Genomic DNA, 19,288 nt, shown 5'->3' with positions numbered 1-19,288 from the left:
ATCAACTGGGTATTCTGTATTAAATATGGTCAAACTAGATGGCAACGCTGTATTGGAATATGCTACTTTCAAAGTTCCTTACGAGGAGCTCAATATGGAGTTTCGGCGAGGGCACAAGGTACTGCTTAGTTTTTTTTTTTCTCTTCACAGGCAATAATGCGTTTGAAGAGTTCTACAAAAGATAACATTACAAAAAAGATGCAGTGAAGTGATGTGATGTTTTTTAGAACATGGAAAGAGTTGGTGCTGGGTTGAAGAGATCGGTAACTTCATTGCGCAGCGCCCTTTCAGAAAAGGATGGATGCGTCTCTGTAACAACTGTACTTTTTCGCCCCCCCAAAGCATTCATCAGAGAAATACAGATTTGTGTTGACCTTTGTACTATTTCAGACTCGTGAGGCATTCCGAGATTTCAAGTTAAAACTTGAACAACTCGATGTTGCAAAAAGAGAAGCTGTGAGAAAGCAAAGACAGTTCATTAATAGTATGCAGTCACGTATCCAATTTCTGCGAAACGAGGTAGGTTTTGAGCGCAGTTCTATAAATGCAAGAAAGGTGTGTTTTGTGTCTATTTTTGACCGAGTTTTCTGGAAGAATTTGTGGGAGGACTGACGATATCCCTATTCCTCCTAGGATATTTCGCGCGAAAAAACTCAGCGAGACCTTGAGATGTGGCGGCGCGATCGTCAACAAGTAGCACGGCTCATTTGCAGTCAGATGTTGAGATGTGGTCATGTAGAGAGTGCAAAGGCTTTGGCCCATGAAATGGAGATTTCCAACATGGTCGACTTGGAGGTGTTTACCAAGGTTGAGCGGGTGAGCTTTGATAGTGCGTTTTTTGCTTATATGAATGTATATGAGTGTCTTTTTTGTAGGTTGTCAACGCTTTACTTAGCAAAGATACAAATCCTTGCCTGGAATGGGTTGGTGAGCATAGATCAAAGTTGAGGCGAATGGATAGCAAGCTGGAACAGGTTGTGCGAGTTCAGGTGACTGTTACGATGTTTTTCTTATGATGGCTCTTCATTTCTATATTAATTCAATGGAATTAGATTAGGGCAACCATGGTTTACTTTGTTTATGTTCAAATCGTGGCAAAAATGAAATATTATGGTTTATCGCCGCGGCAGTTGTCCATATTGTTAAGTATAGGAGCCATTCGAGATAAAAATCTTACCTGAAAGGATTTATGGTCAATATAATGTATTGCTAATTGTAGAATGCTGTGGAGCTTGTACGTGATGGTCGAGTAAAAGACGCACTGATGTACATCAGAAAACATTTAGGATCTTCGAAGGATGGATGGTGTGAGGACGCCATGAAGGTAAACTGAAATAAAAACGCACTGAACTAAGTGATTGGAAGTATTCTATGCCTTTTCTCTGAGATGCTTAAAGAGTAATTTCCACGATATTACAGCTAATGGGCCTAATAGCTCTTCGCAGTCATAACGACATTCCGGCGTACAAAGAGCTTCTCAGTGATCAGCGTTGGCAAAAATTAGCAGATCTGTTCCGTGAAGAAGTATTCGCTTTATATCAGGTATGTGATTGCAAACTTTCGTATGCTTGCTATTTGCCTTAGGCCTGAGAGAGCACAAAAGACTCAAAACGATCATTGCAGCTCCCACGTCAGTCTGCTTTCGCCATGTGCCTTCAGTGTGGTCTTAGCGCTTACAAAACTCCACACTGCTCCCCTGGTGGAGTGGAAAGATGTCCAACTTGTCAACCATGTGCCTATGCTTTAGCCGAAGGGCTTCCATACGCCCATACCGTCAATTCGAGGTTATTAGTTAGATTATTTTGTACTGGAGGACCTTTCTTATTCTTATTTTATTTATTTTTTCGCATTCTCCAAATTTCTCTTAGACTAATCTGCTCCTACTCTGGCGAGGCATTAAACGAAGAAAATCATCCCATGATGATGCCTGATGGAAGAGTATATGGAGAGAAGGCGATTCGTGAATTACAGGTTAGTGTGAACGAACTATTGATTTCAATTTTTTCAATTTCAGTTTTCCATCATCTTTAATTCACTCTAGTTTCTTTTTTTGATTGTTAAGTAAATGTCGTAGGAATCGTCGAACAACACCCTCTTCTTCTTCTTCTTCCTAGCGTTTGTCCCGCGTTGTTGCAGGGTCCGCTTTTCTGCTTCTTGTCTTCCATTTGGTTCTATCCATTGCATCAGCCGTACACAAACGTGCATCTATCATATCCAGCTTCACACGGTCTAACCAGCGAATCTTTGGCCTCCCGCGCGGCCTCACTCCTGAAACGTCGAGCTTCAGAGCGGTTTTGGCAACAGAATCTTCCTCCCGCCGCAATACGTGACCAAACCATCTCAGTCGCGCCTCCTTCATCTTCTCAGTTATCGGGACGACACCGAAGATGGAGCGCACAGTGTCGTTGGATACTTTCTCTTTTAGCGTTACACCTATCGTCCACCTCAACATCCGCATCTCCATAGCGTGCAGCACTCTTTCCAAGGCTTTCGTTGTCGGCCAGCACTCGCATCCGTAAAGGGCAACAGGACGCACAACCGTCCTGTAGATCTTCGACTTCAGTCGAACAGGGACTTTCTTGTCGCATAGTACCCCTGCTGCCATTTTCCATTTCATCCATGCAGCATTAACACGTGCTCGACCTTCTGGATCAATGTCGCCTGTGGAAGTCACTTTGGATCCAAGGTACTTGAAACAGTTCACCTTGTTTAATTCGGTGCCATCAACACGAATTGAACCGTCCTCTATCCTTGGTCCGCACTCCATGTACTCAGTTTTTGATGTGTTGAGGCGCAATCCACATTGTTGCAGCTGATCCTTCCAAGACTGCACTTGTTTCTGAAGATCATCTCGAGACTCCGACGCGAGCATGACATCGTTGGCAAAGAGTAGAGTCCACGGATGCTGCTTCTGGATTTCCTTCGTTATCGTGTCCATGCACAGTATGAACAGCAGAGGTGAGAGGGATGAACCGATGAACCCCTACTCGTACAGGGAATGGCCTGCTTGTTCCAACAGCACATCGTACAGCGCTGGTAGGCTTCGCATAAAGCAGCTTCGTCCACCCACATATTCTTCGGTACTCTAGCGACCTCATGGACATCCATAACAGCTCATGTGGGACACGGTCGAAAGCTTTCTCGAGATCGAGAAAAGCAAGATGCACACTGCGGTTCTTCTCTCGATGTTTCTCCAGGAGGATTCGGACAGCATGGATAGCGTTTATAGTGCTACAGTCCTTCACAAAACCGCACTGGTTGAGTGAAACGCTAACAATTTTCCTCAGACGAGCTTCCAGGACACGCTCAAAAACCTTCATCGTATGGCAGAGCAGTCGTATAGGCCTGTACGAGGTGCAGTCGGCAATGTCTCCTTTCCCTTTCCAGACAGGCACGGTCACGGAAGTTTGCCAAACGTCTGGAGTCCGTCCTTCTGTAACGATCTTGTTAAATAGAGTTGCGAGCCACATGGACCCTCGATCTCCTAGCAGCTTCCAGATATCAACAGGTATGTCATCAGGACCGGTTGCCTTGTTCGACTTCATTTTTGCGAGGGCAGCACTGACTTCGACAGCAGTAATTGGTAGAACAGGACCCTCGACGCTGGGAACGGTTGGGATGGGAGGATGACAGAACTCTTCGTTACACAAGTGATTGTAGTACTCTCGCCACCTCTCCAGGATCTGACCAGAGCGGCGCAGAACGGCTCCATCAGCTCCCTTAACGATCTTGGTGTGCTCCATATCCAACGTTGAGCGATGACGTGCTCTGACTAAACGATACACTGCCCGCTCGCCTTCTCTGGTATCAAGCATGTCGTACACCTTGTAGCGGTCCGACTTCGCCTTGGAGACTGCCTTCTTAGCCTCCCTCTTCGCCGCTAGGTAAGCACCCCGATCTTCAAGCTGACGCGTCCTCCACCAGAGCTTATACTTGGACTTCTTCTCACGAATTGCCGCCTGAACTTCCTCGTTCCAAAACCACGTAGCCTTTTGTACCTTTGGCTTACCTAGAGTCGTCTTTCCCAGAGTGTTTTCCGCGGTCAAGCGTATAACGCTGAAAGTAGACGACCACATTTCCTCCACACTACGAGTAGGGTGGGGAAGTGCAGATGGAGCCACGGACGCAAAAATACCTCCTTCGATCCTTCAGATTCCACCATTTGATGCGCTGTGTTTCAGTCCTTGGATGTCTCTTCCTTGGACGGGAGATTTTCAAGTCCATAACGAGCAGATGGTGTTGGGCAGCGACATGGTCTATAGGGATGACTTTTGAATCCTGCAGAAGTCGGCGATCTCGTCGGCGTAACATCCAGAAATCATTTGTGTTTCACGACCGCCGCTGGTGTACGTGATCAAATGCGATTTTCTTTTCCGATACTGCGTGTTAGCAATGATCAAGTCACTTGCAACAGCATACTCCAGGATTCGCAACCCGTCGTCGTTACGAGCTCCATAGCCGTATCCACCATGACAACTCTCGAATCCGTCTTTCCGGGAACCGACATGTCCGTTGAAGTCTCCTCCGATTAAAAGTACTTCTTCGCTTTCCAGGATTGGACGTACTGCTCCAGATCTTCCCAAAAGCACGCCTTCTCTCTTCACTACAGCCCATCTGTGGCGCATAAGCAGAGACGACTCGCAATTCCACTTCTCCTGTATCTACTTTTACAGCCATCAAGCGATCCGATAGTCGATCCATCGCTGTGACGCTATTTCTAAACGACTCGTTCAATATGATACCAACGCCGTTGCGATTTGATGTGCCGTGGTAGATCAGCTTGTAGCCATCGCCTAATTCCCTTGCCTTGGAGCCTTTCCAGCGAGTCTCCTGTAAACAACATATGTCAACACGGCGTTTTCTGAGACTGTCTGCCAGTTCACGACTTCTTCCAGTAAGCGTCCCAAGGTTAAGTGTTGCCAAGCGCACTGGATGTTGCTGGCGACGGCGGACTAACTTCTTTGGCCGGCTTCGTCCTCTAGCCGGTAGCCCTCGCATATCTGCCACATTGCCCAGGCGAGGACAATGCGCGTCGCTTCTGGGGTACGCCCTAGCTTCTGAAGAACACATAGTAGACATTAGCAGTATGACGCGACGGGGTGTTGTCCTCGGTCGGCTTGTCGCACTAGCAAGCTAGCAGCCTGGCACCGGAATCGTCGTACTACCTCCTCACTTACTAGCTTGTAGCCTTGGCCCAAGGACCGGGCTACTAGCCGGACACCTTTGTGGCATGGTTGAACCTGCCGAGACGAAGTCTCGCCACCATAGCTGCCCGACGGCCAGGGCCACCGCTGCGCCGCTTTGAGGCGTGAGGTAGGATTTGCAGCAGCGTCGAACAACACCCATTCTTCCTTAAAAGAAAGCGCAAAGATTAGCTGATTCAAGACGCACTTACGAAAATCCCTTTCCGAGCTGCAATTTCGAAGAATTTATGGCTACCTATTCAAGTAAACGAGGAGCTCGCAATTAATCCTTTTTTACATGGAAATATGCACCGACTCCAGCACATAAGCGCTCCAGAACTTCAGTTGTTGACCGATAATGTCATCTGACAACTTTTTGAGGCAAAATGTGAATACTATGATCGAACTCGTCAATTAATCTGTCATTGAGTCTATTCATAACGAAGATTTGGGATGAGATGCTGCAGATCTTCAATATAACAATATAATAGCAATATCAAACCTCATTTTTCACCATTTACTTGTGTGAAATAGTCGTTCCGAGGCAGTGCTGTAGTATTGAAAGACATGCTTAATTAGATGGTCTGTGTTCCATGGACGTTCGGGCCCCAGCATCTTTTCCACTCGTTTCGTTTCCTCACCATTTGTCATCCAAGATGTTCTCAAGTTCCGTGAATGACGTTTATGAGCTCCTTTAGGCGTATCCAGCTGAGCTTTCAGCTGGTCTATCCGTGCAGCGAACACATCACTCCATTCCATTAGCAGCCTCCCTCGAGGACCTTTAGCATCTCTTGCGCGTTCTTTCAGTCCGTTTATTGTCGATTCTTCTCATAATGTGACCGGTTCATACATACCTTGCTTTCGATATGTATTCCACTTAGTCGCGAAGACTGGACATTGCTCTTAAATTGGAACTGTCGTTATGTGCCCCGGTAATGCTTCAGAAGACATCACCCAAGGGCTCCCGGGAGTAGTAAGTGGCTTCCTAGACGTGGCAGCTTTGTTTGCTCACGTCTCCGCTGGGTAACGGAGAAAGAACTGCCGAGTCGAACAGAGCACGGAGCTCTTGGTCCGTCAGTTGGTTCTTGGCTTCCCTGAGGGTGTGAAGGCTGCGTCATCCTTCTATTGAGTTCTTCCTTGAAGTCCATGAGTCATGAAATCTATTCATGAAACGTCCGAGGTGCTTCTATGATGAAGTTTCCACGATGTCTGAGTCTTCGAGTCGTACTCCTCCCTCTCCGGAGTAGACATTCTTCTTCAGCTGTCTTCTTTCTGTTTATTCGCAATACTATTATTTTCTCTGCTTCGTTTAGTTTCTTCAGCATCGTCCCTGGTTCATTGCTGCTTCTCGAAAGGATATCGATACCATCCGCAAGTTGAAGCTTCATATAAATCTTCCATCAGCACATATGCCCCTTTCTTTCGAAGCCAGTGATTTCATTATTCACTGCAATAATGTAACGCTGCACTGCAATACTATAATCGAAGTCGTTAATTAATCTGTCATTGCGTCTATTCCATAACGAAGATTTGGGATGAGATGGTGCAGATCTTCAATATAACAATATAATAGCAATATTAAACCTCATTTTTCATGTGTGAAGTCGTTCCGAGGCAGTGCAGCCGCGAACAGCTTTGGTGACATAGTATCGCCCTGTCATACCTCCTCTCCAAAAGGTATGGTGAAGGTGCGGAGAAAAGTTTCATCGTAGTGCTGCATCGATCGTATCAATTTGCTAAAGTTCTCGCATGCGACAATCGTATGTCGTATTGAAAGATATCGCACTACAAAAGCTATAGTAGGGCCAACACGACATGAAGCTTGGTGCAGTTACGCAAACATCTTGAAGTGGTGCGGTGCAGTCAGAACCCAGCGCGATGCCTTCTAACACCATCCATCGCTGCAGTTTGCGATGGTCCCACGTCGATTCCAGCCGCCATCTCTACTGCACAGCTTCGAGCGCAGCCGCTTGCACAGCTGCACCGAGCTTCATGTCATTTTGACGAGGGTATACTTCGTTTGTGAGATCCTTCTATGCCAGATAATAGGTATCCTTCATCTTTGTTTCTTCTCGATTTTTTTCAAGTAGCTTTATGCTTGCAGGTTGACAATATGGTACGTTGCCCGAGGACTGGAAATATGATACCTATAGACCATGTTCTTAAACTTTATGTTCTTTAATGCCAGCGTCCCTCCACATATGTTACATTCACTAATCTTTTACTTTTGCTATAGGTGAACGTAGTTTTAACACAGTTAAATGTTGTTGTCAGACGTCCCTAATATATTTATGTGTTCATAAGGTTGCTTTCAGTACTGCTTTTGTTAGCCTATTTTAATACTGTTTTTGCTATCATTTTTCTTCCAGGGTTGGTAGGATTACTATGTAAATAGTTGAGAGAAATGAACATTTTTCACATGTCAGCAGTAATGTCACAACAAAAGTCACATTACATATTAATTTACATTTACTCTGTATTGTGAAACAGAAATTGACCCATCGGAACAATTCACGATGAGGAAGCAAAATCAAGAAAAGAAAAGTCCCGGCTTGTCCTGAGAAGGTCAAGGCAAAAGATAGCACAAGCATATTCTGGCAATGAAACAACATTGAGAAGAAAGATTGAAACTCAGGAAAAGAAGATATTATGGAATTAATAGTAGAAAGGCTGCTATGCGTGCCACTCACTATTTCTATAATGCACACAAATAACCCTGTAAAAATATTAAAAGGGAGATTGGATGAGCTCACACTTACAGTGGTTGAATTTAGGAATATGGCTAGATGAGGTTTAAAGGCTGTGAAATGACTAGAGATAAAAATGCTGAGAACAACGATATTCTAATAAAAAATGAATGGAGAATGGTTTTTTATAGATAGATGGTTGCAGTGTTTCTGAATATCCAATGTTACACATTTCACAACGTATAAAAAATTATATATAGTCAAAATTTCCCAAGTAGTTATATGCCTTTCACTGAAACAGTTATGGCTTGGAAGACTGGAGTGAGCGCCGTGCGTTCGCATTTTTCATTCGCATTCGACATGCAGGACATCCAGTGAAGCGACCCACAAGACACACAGTGTGATATGTATGACCTAAAGAAGGGAAAAGTAAGCCGGCTCCTAGCACCTGTTTTGAGCATCCTAGGAGTCCTAGAATAAATTAAGAAATAGTGGCAGAAGTTATAGTTGGGGTTGATCTTCGCAACTACTAAGCTACTAGCCACTAAAATAGTTCTCATTTTCTTTACTACTCGTTACTAAGCAGCTTTGGTGTTCTCTTCAACTCACCACAAACGAAAGAGGTCACTGCGAGATCCTTGTTGTCGATTTCGGACCTCAAGCTCAGAGTACAAATAAGACAAGAACTGAAAAAAATCACTTTCAAGACCTTCAAGTGCAGTGTACGAAGGATAAAGAAAAACTACCTATTGCAATCTATGATCCAGCTATACATGGGGGTTTGCTTATGATGCATATCACGTTTCCCAGGACTATTTTTGCATGAATTCACGCTAATGAGGTTGGAAAGATCCAACTGTTGAAGGACATCGGTGATAACCTGAAGATGTGCTCTTTATACAGACAGCACATACCAGAACCAACCTAAATTAAGCATTGAAGAAATACTTTCGAGTTAATTCTGTCCTTTTTCATCGATTGTTCTCGTGCACAAAGAAGAGAAAGCGCAGTAAAGTGCTCAGGTAGCAGGGCCTTAAGAATCAAGGAGCTTTCTTTCACTATTGATATGAGTTCCTGATATCCAAGTACCACGGATGCAATGGCAAGAGCCTGAACAAAAATCATGCAAGGATAGGATCAAATTCAAAAACATCAAGTCTTTAAAAAAACTAACCACTTTAACATCTAAAGCCAACAACCATTTGAGGGATGGAGAGATTTTGTGAGAAATATGAGTTTGTGGTTCAGTCTCAGGTGTACAGCTAACTCCTTTATTCGGCAAATCATTATTGGTAATAGCAGTCGTGGACGATCCACCTGAAGGATGAATAATTGTTGAAAAAATGAGAATAATCGTTCCAATTTCACGGGTTTGGGGAAGCTATTGAACAGACACTAACAGGATGGATTATTCTTTACTTCAGCTTTTTGAGGATTCTTTCATTTCAGTTCCATTTTGAAACTTCGACAGTATTCCTTAAAATAACCATTTCTTTTCTGTCTTATTAGGTCGGTTTAGCTCAAACTCTTAAAATACTACGGTGGGTGTACCTTAGTTCATCTTTTGCCGCACGATAAAGGGAATTTAAAATTAAAAAAAAAACTCCGGAATAAAGAAGGTCTAAATATTGTGAAAAGTCAGAAATTCAAACAAGAGTCTGAAGAGGAAGCGTTCGGGAGGATGGGAGAATATGCTACGATCATTTCTTTGTTTGTGGGAACTTCAAAGCAAATCAAAAGCCGAATGAGAAGAACGAAGAAAATAAAGAGGTGCCAATATCTACTGAAACTCTGATATTCATCATAGCAGACCAGAGGATGAGCAATCTTCATTTCCTCCAGCCGACTTTTCCGGAAGTCCATCGAAGAGTATCCGAGCCATTCGTTCATCATCAATAGATGCACAACGTTGAAAAATTGATTTACAATTAGGTCGGAGCTTCTCAGGAGCAAAGTCTAGCGACGCGGAACCTTGTCCTTAAGAGATTCTGTTGAACAACACCAAGAAATGTTACGAAAAGTGAAACCGAACATTTGAAATCGAGTACGTCTAACATACCAAATATCGACAAACAACTACAAATTGCGGTTTCACAACGGGCACACGGAAAGTCTTCGCCTTGTGGTGAGGTGAGTCGAAATTCCAGGAGATTTCTCCAGTCATTATGCGCAGAAGGTACTGCTCCTGAAAAAGACTATAACTTGGCACAAGATGACGATAGCGTTTAAAATCATTATAAGTAAAATTGGAACGAAAATAAAAAGTGACAATAAAACAAATAAAAAAGTAAACTAAATACATTATAAGTAAAATTCTTGGAATAGTCGCGGTCAGGTTGGATACTTGTCGTTTTATTAACAATGTCAATTAGAGGAACGGCTTTTCGTCGAATCTGTGTTTGTATACTTTCAAACTGTACCTGCACTGAATTGGTTTGTTCGGATCTTGATTTGTTTACAAACCTTAGCCATCATCGCAGCAGCCAACCATGACCTAAGAAACACATACGATGTCACGTAACGTTATTTTCGGTAGGGTATTCATTTTACCGGTGTATTTTGCACTCTTTACAACAATCAGAACTTGAAGATGGAATCGATAACGAAATCTGCTTGGCATTTTCTATAGTTAAAGTGGCAGAGGTGTTATCACTGTTCACTGAAATAAGCAACATATTCAAAAACAAACATATGAAACATAAACACAGAACATTTATACATAGCTTCAAATATGAGTATTGAATTATGCGCTGTATCTATACGTCAAAGAATCATTCTATAGTCTGAGAAAGTTATTTGCAATGCAACCCATTTTATTCCTCTATTTACGAAAGAAGCACATCTTCGCTTAATTTCGTTGCTTTTACCTTCATTTCACCTACCAGTACAATATCGAGTAATTACTGTCACCGGAAGAGCAGCTACTTTCCCCAAACCAGTTTTTTTTTGGAAATTTGAAGCGAAAAATACAGATGCTAAAATTTCAGAGTTCTCACAACATCTAAAGTTCTTCGGTTTCTCTTCAGTCTTGATAGGTTCCAGAGATACCACTAAGACACCACTGATGTATTCGCAATTTGTCATTCGGTTGGTAGACTAGGAACACATGCTGTGATGCTGCTGAGTGACAGAGACAATTGAAACAACATGAGTTCAAAATCAAATTTCAGAGAAAAACTGACAAGGAAAAGTTAAAATACATTATATTCCTTCTCTACAAAATCGATCAGAAAGAAGATGGAAAAAAGAAAAAAAAAAGGATTTTTTCTTTTTTCCATCTTTTTTCTTTCAAAAACATTTTGTTAAAAGACCAGAGAAGAAAGTACCAGAAATTGTTGCAATATTATGACATTGTACTGAAACAACAGTCTTATTCCTCTCAAAATTCATCATTCAGATGAGCAAACCCTAGATGAGATGACCTTCATGTCGAATACGTCAACTGCTTCCCTGTTCGCGATGTCATGCTCGTTGCACTTGAAAAGGCCGATCAGAAATCAATTTCTCAAAGTACAGTTCTCAGTTGCAGTTGTAAGAGGCAAAAATGCGTGGCAAATAGTGCGGCGGGCAGCGAAGCTGACTCACAGCCGCGACGCGACAAGATCGAAGCCACGCAGTGCTAGTGATGAGCCGCAGAATTTAATCTGACAAAAAGATGATGATGTTCAAGCGCGCTCTGAAGCACCCCATTTTTTCTCGCCATCATCATCCGAGCAGCGGCCACATATGTACACACTGTTAAAAACATCCGTGTTGAAGAAAACAGAATTTACGTAATTCGCAATGTTACGCGTACAGGGATAGTATGAGTAACAGAATGTCTCTCATAATACCATTTTCTCAACGTGAAAGACCTGTCAAAGGAAGAGGAGACATGAAGACAGGCTTAATTTGACAAGAACGCAAAAAAGCCCCCTTTAATTAGCTGGAGGAGCATGGAGCACTTCCCGGATACAAAAAAACCTGTATTCATAATAAGGTATCTGTTCTACAACGGACATTTCAACACCACATCCACAACAAAAAGATTAGAACTGTAAGATTGCTTTTAAATAAATAAACTAATTTATACACAGTAAATCCAGCCAAAAGAGTGACAGCATAAATAGTTATATATGACAGCATAATTTTCACAAATCAGAGGTCAAACCGATGTACTTACCGGTTTGGGTCTGTATTTGTGCAAGCCGCTCCATGACAAAGTTCAAATTTACGTTGTTTTCACCATCATTGACAGCTATTACGCAATCTGTTTGAACAAACATAAGTATAAAAATAGAAGGAAAAGCGATGTCAAACTGCAAAAAGCGCGTTGTAAAACCATAACCAGGGAGTAGCAAAATTACCTGTTGTTCCCAAGTCAGGTGAGGTCTCTATGTCGTTGGAATTGTCTCTATTGCACTGATGGTCCTGGTTGAGTGGTCTCTCCTTGAATGTGAAATATACGTTTATATCAAATTCTCTTAGGGAATTGCTAAACAGAAATTGTTCGCGAACATTTGTGGGTAATCAGGACTGAAAACTACGACAATACTTCGGCAGCGACCAGGCGCCAACTGCTGCAACTTAAATCAAAATAACAACTGTCTCTAAGCAGTTCAAAGAACAGAAAGTGAAATAGTGTAAATGGGAAACATTTCTAATTAGCACTCACTAGGAGAGAACAGAAGCAGTGACAAGGGATTAAAACAATCGAAACGCACAAGAATTTAGAATATATTTTGGTGGATAAATGTACAAAGTTTGATTTTATTGGGCAGCAAGATTGCGAGAGATGGATGCCGCAGCCGAGATTTACAACATAAAAACCTCACTACATAACATAGCGGTAGAAGGAGATCGAACTGAGGTTGAAAAACAGGCTCAGGTGGTCCCCTCACAAATGCATACATGCTGGCCTTTAGGACACAAGACATTTCCAATTACTAATTCATATGCTTTGTATGTGTATAGACGGAATGCTTACATAAAAGAAACTCTATCCTATTGCTTATTAATTCAATAATGACCTTCAAAAACAAATTCATGTTAAATTAGTAACTTAACATTTGCAAGATAGTCTCTCAAAAACCGGCAAAACATGCTAAAAAAATACTTGAAACCGAGCGACACAAAAACAAAGTGAAACCACACTTACCACTTCTGCCTTTTCAGACTGACGAGACAATAACGGTCGTACAGATGCGACGGGCTGAAAACATGTAATGACAATGAGAATGAAAATACCATTGTAGCATCTAGGAGCTTCTAACCTTTACTTTGCATGGTCTGACAGCTTTCACTATGCTGGGCCCGGTGCGACGTTTAGTCGACTGATTCTCATCTGAAGAAATCGTACGACCCTCTGCGGGTACCAAACACGAGAAGTTTATAGGAGTTGCAATTGCAAGTGCAGCTAGGGATTTTGCTGCGTTTCCTATGGTGATCTGAAAGGGAATAAATACAAAGCAAAACCCTTAGAAGGAAACCCATTCCAGAACCAACGCTCACTGTAGGTACAAACTTGACGGCGTCGACCATGTCGCGGCTCTTCAGCTGAAGCAGAGTACGCAACGATTCACTGCTAACAATTCGACTATGCGAGCCCTGCAACTCTGTATTCTTATTTCGAATGAGTGATGATAAAGGCGCAAAATATGTGTGGTGCTCTTTCCAATGACACATACCAAAACGCTTTTGAACTGGTGCTCCAGCACATCCTGTGGGAACGATTTTCGTTTTGCAGCCATAGGATAGGAAGATCTTCAAGGAATAATTGAGTTAGAAACGACAGTGGTAGGTTTGAAGGTAAACTAAGGTAAGGTAAAAACTTGATCATGGCAGTGGTAATCAGTATACCAAAAGAGCGATTTAGAAACTGTGACAGACGATAACTAAAATCAATCTTGGGTAAAATCAACAACTGAATAATGTGAGGATTCTTTTGAAAAAAATTGAAGCCAGGATCCTTTTCCAAATTCGTCTTTTTTAATCTGACGAGATCAATTTTTTTTTTATTCTGAAGAGATGAACGGAACATGAAAGGAAGAAAATTAGCTATAACTTGTTAAACGCAATATTTATCTTTAAAAAAAAAACAAAAAGTAAGCAAGCGGACCTTTTCTCTGTACAGCTACTGCTTCGAATTCGTCGTTTCTGTGGAGGATTGCGTTCCTGCACCGGAGACTCATCGATATGCTCGGATCTTTTGTTGACAACTCGATGAATACCAGAAGGTAGACGCACACAGATAGGGTGACTTGGGGCAACTAAGTCTCAACTACCAGTAAAATGCGAGGAATAACAATTACATTATGAAAAGACACACCCGTAGCTTTGTTGCGATCATCGTTGTCATATTCCGACTTTTGCTTCTCTATTAACTGTCGAAGTTCTATTCGAAGTCGTTCCATCTCTGTTTTCCCAGAATTCTTAGCAAGTGCATCAGCTGCTTGACTCAGAACTTCTTCAGGCCATACGGAATCTTTGCAGGAAAGAATGAATTGAGCACTCTGGAAAAAGGGTGAAAGGATGGTAAAATAGATGATGCAATGGTGCAAAAACACGCCGAATAAAACCCATCCACCTGAACGAAGAGGGACTTGGCAAGTAATTTTTTCACAACCGTATCACGATCACAGAGAGTGTACTTTCGCGGAATCGGCAGACTGCGAAAAACAACGAACACGTCCGTACCGCAAACACAAAAAGAACGTATTTCTGAAAATAGCTAATCTAGGCAAAAAAAATCCACACCATGCGCACTGAGATTTAATTTAAATTTAAAAAAGGAAAAGAAGTGGTGATAAGCTACATGATTTGTATACAGAAAAAAGAAGGAATTGATTAACAAAATATATCACCTTCCTCTAAATCGTTGACGAGGATGATTTTGGACTGATCAACGTCGAAGATAATCAAGCGGGATCCAGAAGAAGACACAATAAAAGGCGTACTAAATTTGTAATTATATTAGCAATGACAGCACATGTAACGTCAAAAATAAGACATACCCGTCTACACCAATACGTTTTAGGACGCCCAGTTGAACATCGTCGTTGGAGTTCCCAGTGACTAAGCCAACTGCAGTCATGTCACATGCATAATCGTTCCGCGATGAAATAACAGGAGGGCGCGGCACCGCAGTATTCTCTCGTAGCTGGTGCGTCCTGGTTCAAATGAACGATAATGAGACGAAATTCACCTCGAAAATGGATGTTTTTCCAACTAAGGAGCATGTGATTTGAATGGAAGACATACTGAAGCCCTGAAATTAGGGCTGTGTGGATTTCGGATAATGCCGCTGCGACCACTCAAGAGTTTTCTTTCCTTGAATCAAGAGAATGTGTAGCTCCTAGATGTCGCTTCCAAATGATTTCACCCCAATGTGACCAGCAACAAGGAGCAATGTAGCACAAACAAAAGTCGCCCAGAAATTGCAAGCTCCACATGGCGTTTACGCTTCAAACAATTCAAGCAATTGCCCTTTGCTAAGAATCTCGTTCTTTCCTTTAATACTATCCAAAATCAAAGAAAAAAAAACGTTGTCAGATTTATCGCTAGCTAAGAGCGATATAGAACCCAACACGTATTGACATTCTCTCTAATCTCGGACCGTGTCGAGAGCTCTATCAGTGCATGATTTTTGAAACAACAATTCTATTCCTCCAAAGTAGAGGAAACTTGCATAGAGCAGTTTCCAATAAAACAACTCGTTCGAGCTTTTCTGGCTGGAACTGTAGTGAGAAAATTCGTCATGACAACTTCTTGCGTAAAAACACCAAAATTTACGATTGAAAAAATTGACTCATACTTGTAAACCACTCCAGCAACGTTTGCTTCCCAAACACGACCATTTGGTCGTGCAGCCAACACAAATGCAGATTTGTTAACATGAGATGTTCCGGGCATGGGGAAAAAGCAGGCCCCCATCCGTCCTTTTCGCGGCTTCTTTCCCACCTATAGGAATAATTTCGCATCAGTAGCCACACCAGAATAAGATGAACGAACCTGAGTCGTAGTCTTTTCCTCTGTATCGTAAACATAAGTGGCGTGTTGAGTGGATATCAGCAGTTGCGATCCACTTACATCCAACTGCACGATCTCGCCTTCGCTGAATGTGGCTACCACAGAGCAGGCGGTACGAAAAGGAGACTTGGTCTGAATTTCCCAATCACGTAAATACGTCTCCAGAAGTGAAACAGATTTGGGCTTGCATTATGTAGTTGCACGGAATACCTGTGATTCCTCCAAAAAACGTTTTAAAAGATAAATCAGACCATTTTATAATTGTACTGAGAGCTTATCGAAAGAGTTTTTATAATTTCAACAAATTCTCAAAATTATTGTGAAAACAGAACATTGAACGGTCATTTATACATTTGAGAGAATCACATTCATCTTTATTTATCAGAACACTGATGAGTTCGGCAGAACTTTGACCGGCATGAATGCTGTTCATTATCTTGACTCTTTGAATCCCAGATATATTACATCTCACAAAGAACTATATAGTAAAAAAAAAAGATCAGAAAGTTAACTCCAAAAAGTTACGAGTACGACATTTTACGTCCAAAAAAATTATGAAATGCAACCCGGCAAGGAGAGTACTCGCCTTTAATAGAATATTTGTCGTTCAGTAAAATGGTGTAGTAAAGAGGAGAGTTTTGTCATCTTAATTTTTTCAGAGTCTTAATTTTACGAAGCCTCATATTGCAAGAGGAAAACTTCGCCAAAAAGTGAGATCGCAAGTAAACGGAAAGGTCAATGAATAAAGTATTGGTTAACTCAAACATGAAAACATAAAGTGAAATGTGAAAATGGAACGGAACATTTATGAGGATTTCAGACTGCAAACCCATAAAAACTTACACCCAAATGGTGCGCCATTACGACACCATTAGCATGTCCGGAGTAAAGTTTCTTGGAGTCATCGGCCCACGCCAAACTCGTAACCTAAAAATGAACTATACTTACCAACGAAATGGCAATTTCTCCTCGAGCAACATCTCGGTCCTCTATCTAGGTTAATCCGCAAAAGCAGACAGCTTGGCTACAGAAGAACCCGTTTTCCAGTCACCTTATCAAGCTTTCTAGTGTCTCTTGTGAGTGTTTGAATGACAGGAGACGGAGAAGACGTCGTCAACGATACTATGTGAACACGACCACTATCGTTTCCAACAGCAACTAAGCCTTCTTGTGAGTTCACACACAACTGTAAGCATTGAACATGTTGTTAAAAAGCGAGTAAGCCGAGTAGACGCAAACGAGCAGGTGTGAAAAACAACAAGCAGAATGAAGCGAACATTACTGAACTCAAAAGGACACTAACCGCGCTTACAGGTCCATCCTTGGTGTTAATGAAGTGATAAGGTCCACTCGGAGACTTTATACGTTTACGAGCTGACGTATAACGAGAATACGCTGAGACACCGCCTGTTGATGTGCCCAGGAATAGGAAATGCTGCGATACTGCGATGCAGGTGAGCTAAAAACATTCCGATAATATATATCATGCACGAATGCATTTCTAAGTGTGAAATACAGTACGTTTTTCTACTGTAAAAAGGAACTACTTGTTGCAGCTTTGACCACAAGTTATCGCGCTTATTCACGCAACAAGAGAAACAAGCTTACGAATTGGCCTGAAGCTCGGTACAGTTGCGTAAGTTGCGCTCGAAGCGGCGTTGTAGAGCGTAGCGGTTAGGATCGAGAGAGCATCTTCGCTAGCACCACACATCGCTCCAGTCCGAGTGAAGCTAGGGATGGTCCCCCCTCGGTCACAGCCGCTTACGCATTTGCAGAGACCGCGAAGTCGTTTTGACCTAACTACATAGATACGAATGAGTCATGCTAAGATCATGTGCCATAACAACGGCGTAAGATGTATAGTGAAATAAATTAGGATAACCCTCCCTGGGAACACATAAAATCTTTGGTGATGATAATAATATGGTTTCACACAAATATGGTTTTTGAGACCAAAAAATTGATAGAACAAAAGGATAGGTGAGAAGATCAAAAACTGAAAACGTAATCTTAATTTACCAATGAAGGTTTCTTCGCAACACTTCATATTTTTCCATTTCTAATTATTCATCTATTCATTTACCTAGATTAGCTTTTGAAAAAAAAAGCAAAAAATAGACGAAGAATAAATACATATGAAGAATTGTGAATTATTCTATTCTAACAGAAGCTGCGAATAAACATAGTTTCTTAAACATCAGCTACAGCCAGATGATTTAGGTGGTTTTGAATTGAATATATTGAGATGGGACCCTTACTCATTTCTGCAGTACAACGGCAGCCAGCATGGCTTCAACCTCAACCACCTCCACCACGCTACTTCGAGCACATCCACTTATACAACTGCACCATGATTTAGGTGGTTTTGAATTGAATATACTATTAATCAAATAATGACCTAATTTGCAACATGGAAAAGCTGATGTATGGCTAAAAAGTTCCTTATGAAAGAGTTTGGTCCCGGAATGTTAACTCAAAGTTAAGAATAGGGTTGTGGGCACGGAAATGGTGGTAAAGGAAACATTAATACCCATCTACCCAAATGTGTGGATCTAAATCAAAAGATCAAAAACTCTAACAAACTTACTCAATATATTCACTGGCTTCTTAATTGCTAGAGTGCACTTAAATGATTCGTCATCAAACTAGGAATTAAGCCGTTATTAACAATAGCCGCCAGTAACCTGTGATGACGATTTGATCAGTAACACGATCAAATCGTCATCACAGGTTGAGAAGATGCACAGATAACACTAGTGGGTTGTAAGAAAACAGTTCACAACGCGGGTTGTAAGCGAGCAGGCCAGTTCTACCACAGCTGAACGACTTTGGGAGAATCATCGAATAAAAGGAGCCCTCAAAACATTATGCCTTAATTTATCGACGCCTGAGGGATGAAAGCCTTGGTTGGCACTACAAGAGATTAAAAGTTCCGATCGATCGCGCAGGGAGTGGAACCTCTTACCGATTGCGTCACACCCACCCAATGAATCTGCAGGTCAATGAAGAGCACAAATTGGCGAGAACACCTTCGAAAAGCGCTGAGAAATTGTAGTATATGAAGGGTAGCTTCGGCAGAAGTAAACAAATAGCAGAATAAAAAAAATAACTTACTCGTGATCTCTTTGAAGAGCTTGATGTCATCATAAGATGATCAAGGGTAAAGAGCTCAGCGAGGAAGTGAGTTGGAACGGCTCGAACCGCGTCGGAGGTTGCCGGCAAAGACGTGGAAGATGAGGGGTGATCCATAGTGTGATCTCATGTCGTTGAAAACATAACGACGTGCTTGGATGTAATCTGCAACTATAGGAGGAAAAACATTTATGACTGAGAACACATGACCACGATAGGGGTCTGCTTCATCAAGGAAACGAAAAACACCGAGAAAAAAAAAGATGCAAGATGAAGACC

General features: G+C 42.0%; 3 protein-coding genes across 4 annotated transcripts; 1 reads left to right on the top strand and 2 right to left on the bottom strand.

Annotated features, from left to right (window-relative positions):
* Window positions 1–25: 25 nt before the first annotated feature.
* On the top strand, window positions 26–2,041 carry RB195_005572 (uncharacterized protein; the record flags this gene model as incomplete). The annotated part of the gene is made up of 10 exons (XM_064178162.1): window positions 26–118; window positions 228–320; window positions 391–519; window positions 634–816; window positions 876–989; window positions 1,220–1,324; window positions 1,420–1,542; window positions 1,624–1,784; window positions 1,869–1,971; window positions 2,015–2,041. 10 exons carry the CDS (start codon window positions 26–28, stop codon window positions 2,039–2,041), a joined length of 1,131 nt encoding a protein of 376 aa, XP_064035241.1.
* Window positions 2,042–2,110: 69 nt separating this feature from the next.
* RB195_005571 (uncharacterized protein) lies at window positions 2,111–5,942 on the bottom strand (the record flags this gene model as incomplete). 2 transcript variants are annotated; one of them, XM_064178160.1, is made up of 6 exons in its annotated part: window positions 2,111–2,911; window positions 2,982–4,056; window positions 4,136–4,256; window positions 4,566–5,057; window positions 5,178–5,351; window positions 5,825–5,942. In XM_064178160.1, 6 exons carry the CDS (start codon window positions 5,940–5,942, stop codon window positions 2,111–2,113), a joined length of 2,781 nt encoding a protein of 926 aa, XP_064035239.1. The 2 variants fall into 2 exon arrangements, with proteins under 2 accessions (XP_064035239.1, XP_064035240.1); XM_064178161.1 differs by lacking the exons at window positions 2,111–2,911; window positions 2,982–4,056; window positions 4,136–4,256 and adding an exon at window positions 4,257–4,522.
* Window positions 5,943–8,171: 2,229 nt separating this feature from the next.
* Window positions 8,172–19,126, bottom strand: RB195_005570 (uncharacterized protein; the record flags this gene model as incomplete). The annotated part of the gene is made up of 26 exons (XM_013452897.2): window positions 8,172–8,284; window positions 8,480–8,556; window positions 8,617–8,750; window positions 8,819–8,980; window positions 9,045–9,187; window positions 9,683–9,847; window positions 9,930–10,055; window positions 10,291–10,364; window positions 10,421–10,529; window positions 12,033–12,119; window positions 12,217–12,298; window positions 13,008–13,061; window positions 13,123–13,296; window positions 13,361–13,456; window positions 13,537–13,612; window positions 13,968–14,118; window positions 14,178–14,361; window positions 14,436–14,569; window positions 14,713–14,804; window positions 14,863–15,018; window positions 15,663–15,808; window positions 15,860–16,009; window positions 16,721–16,804; window positions 16,929–17,063; window positions 17,181–17,336; window positions 18,992–19,126. The coding sequence occupies 26 exons, from the start codon at window positions 19,124–19,126 to the stop codon at window positions 8,172–8,174; spliced, it is 3,195 nt and encodes a 1,064-aa protein (XP_013308351.2).
* Between the last annotated feature and the right edge of the window lie 162 nt (window positions 19,127–19,288).

This window comes from Necator americanus, chromosome I (genome assembly GCF_031761385.1).
Source record: "Necator americanus strain Aroian chromosome I, whole genome shotgun sequence".
NCBI lineage: Eukaryota > Metazoa > Nematoda > Chromadorea > Rhabditida > Ancylostomatidae > Necator > Necator americanus.
This window is presented reverse-complemented; position numbering and strand designations above follow the sequence as displayed.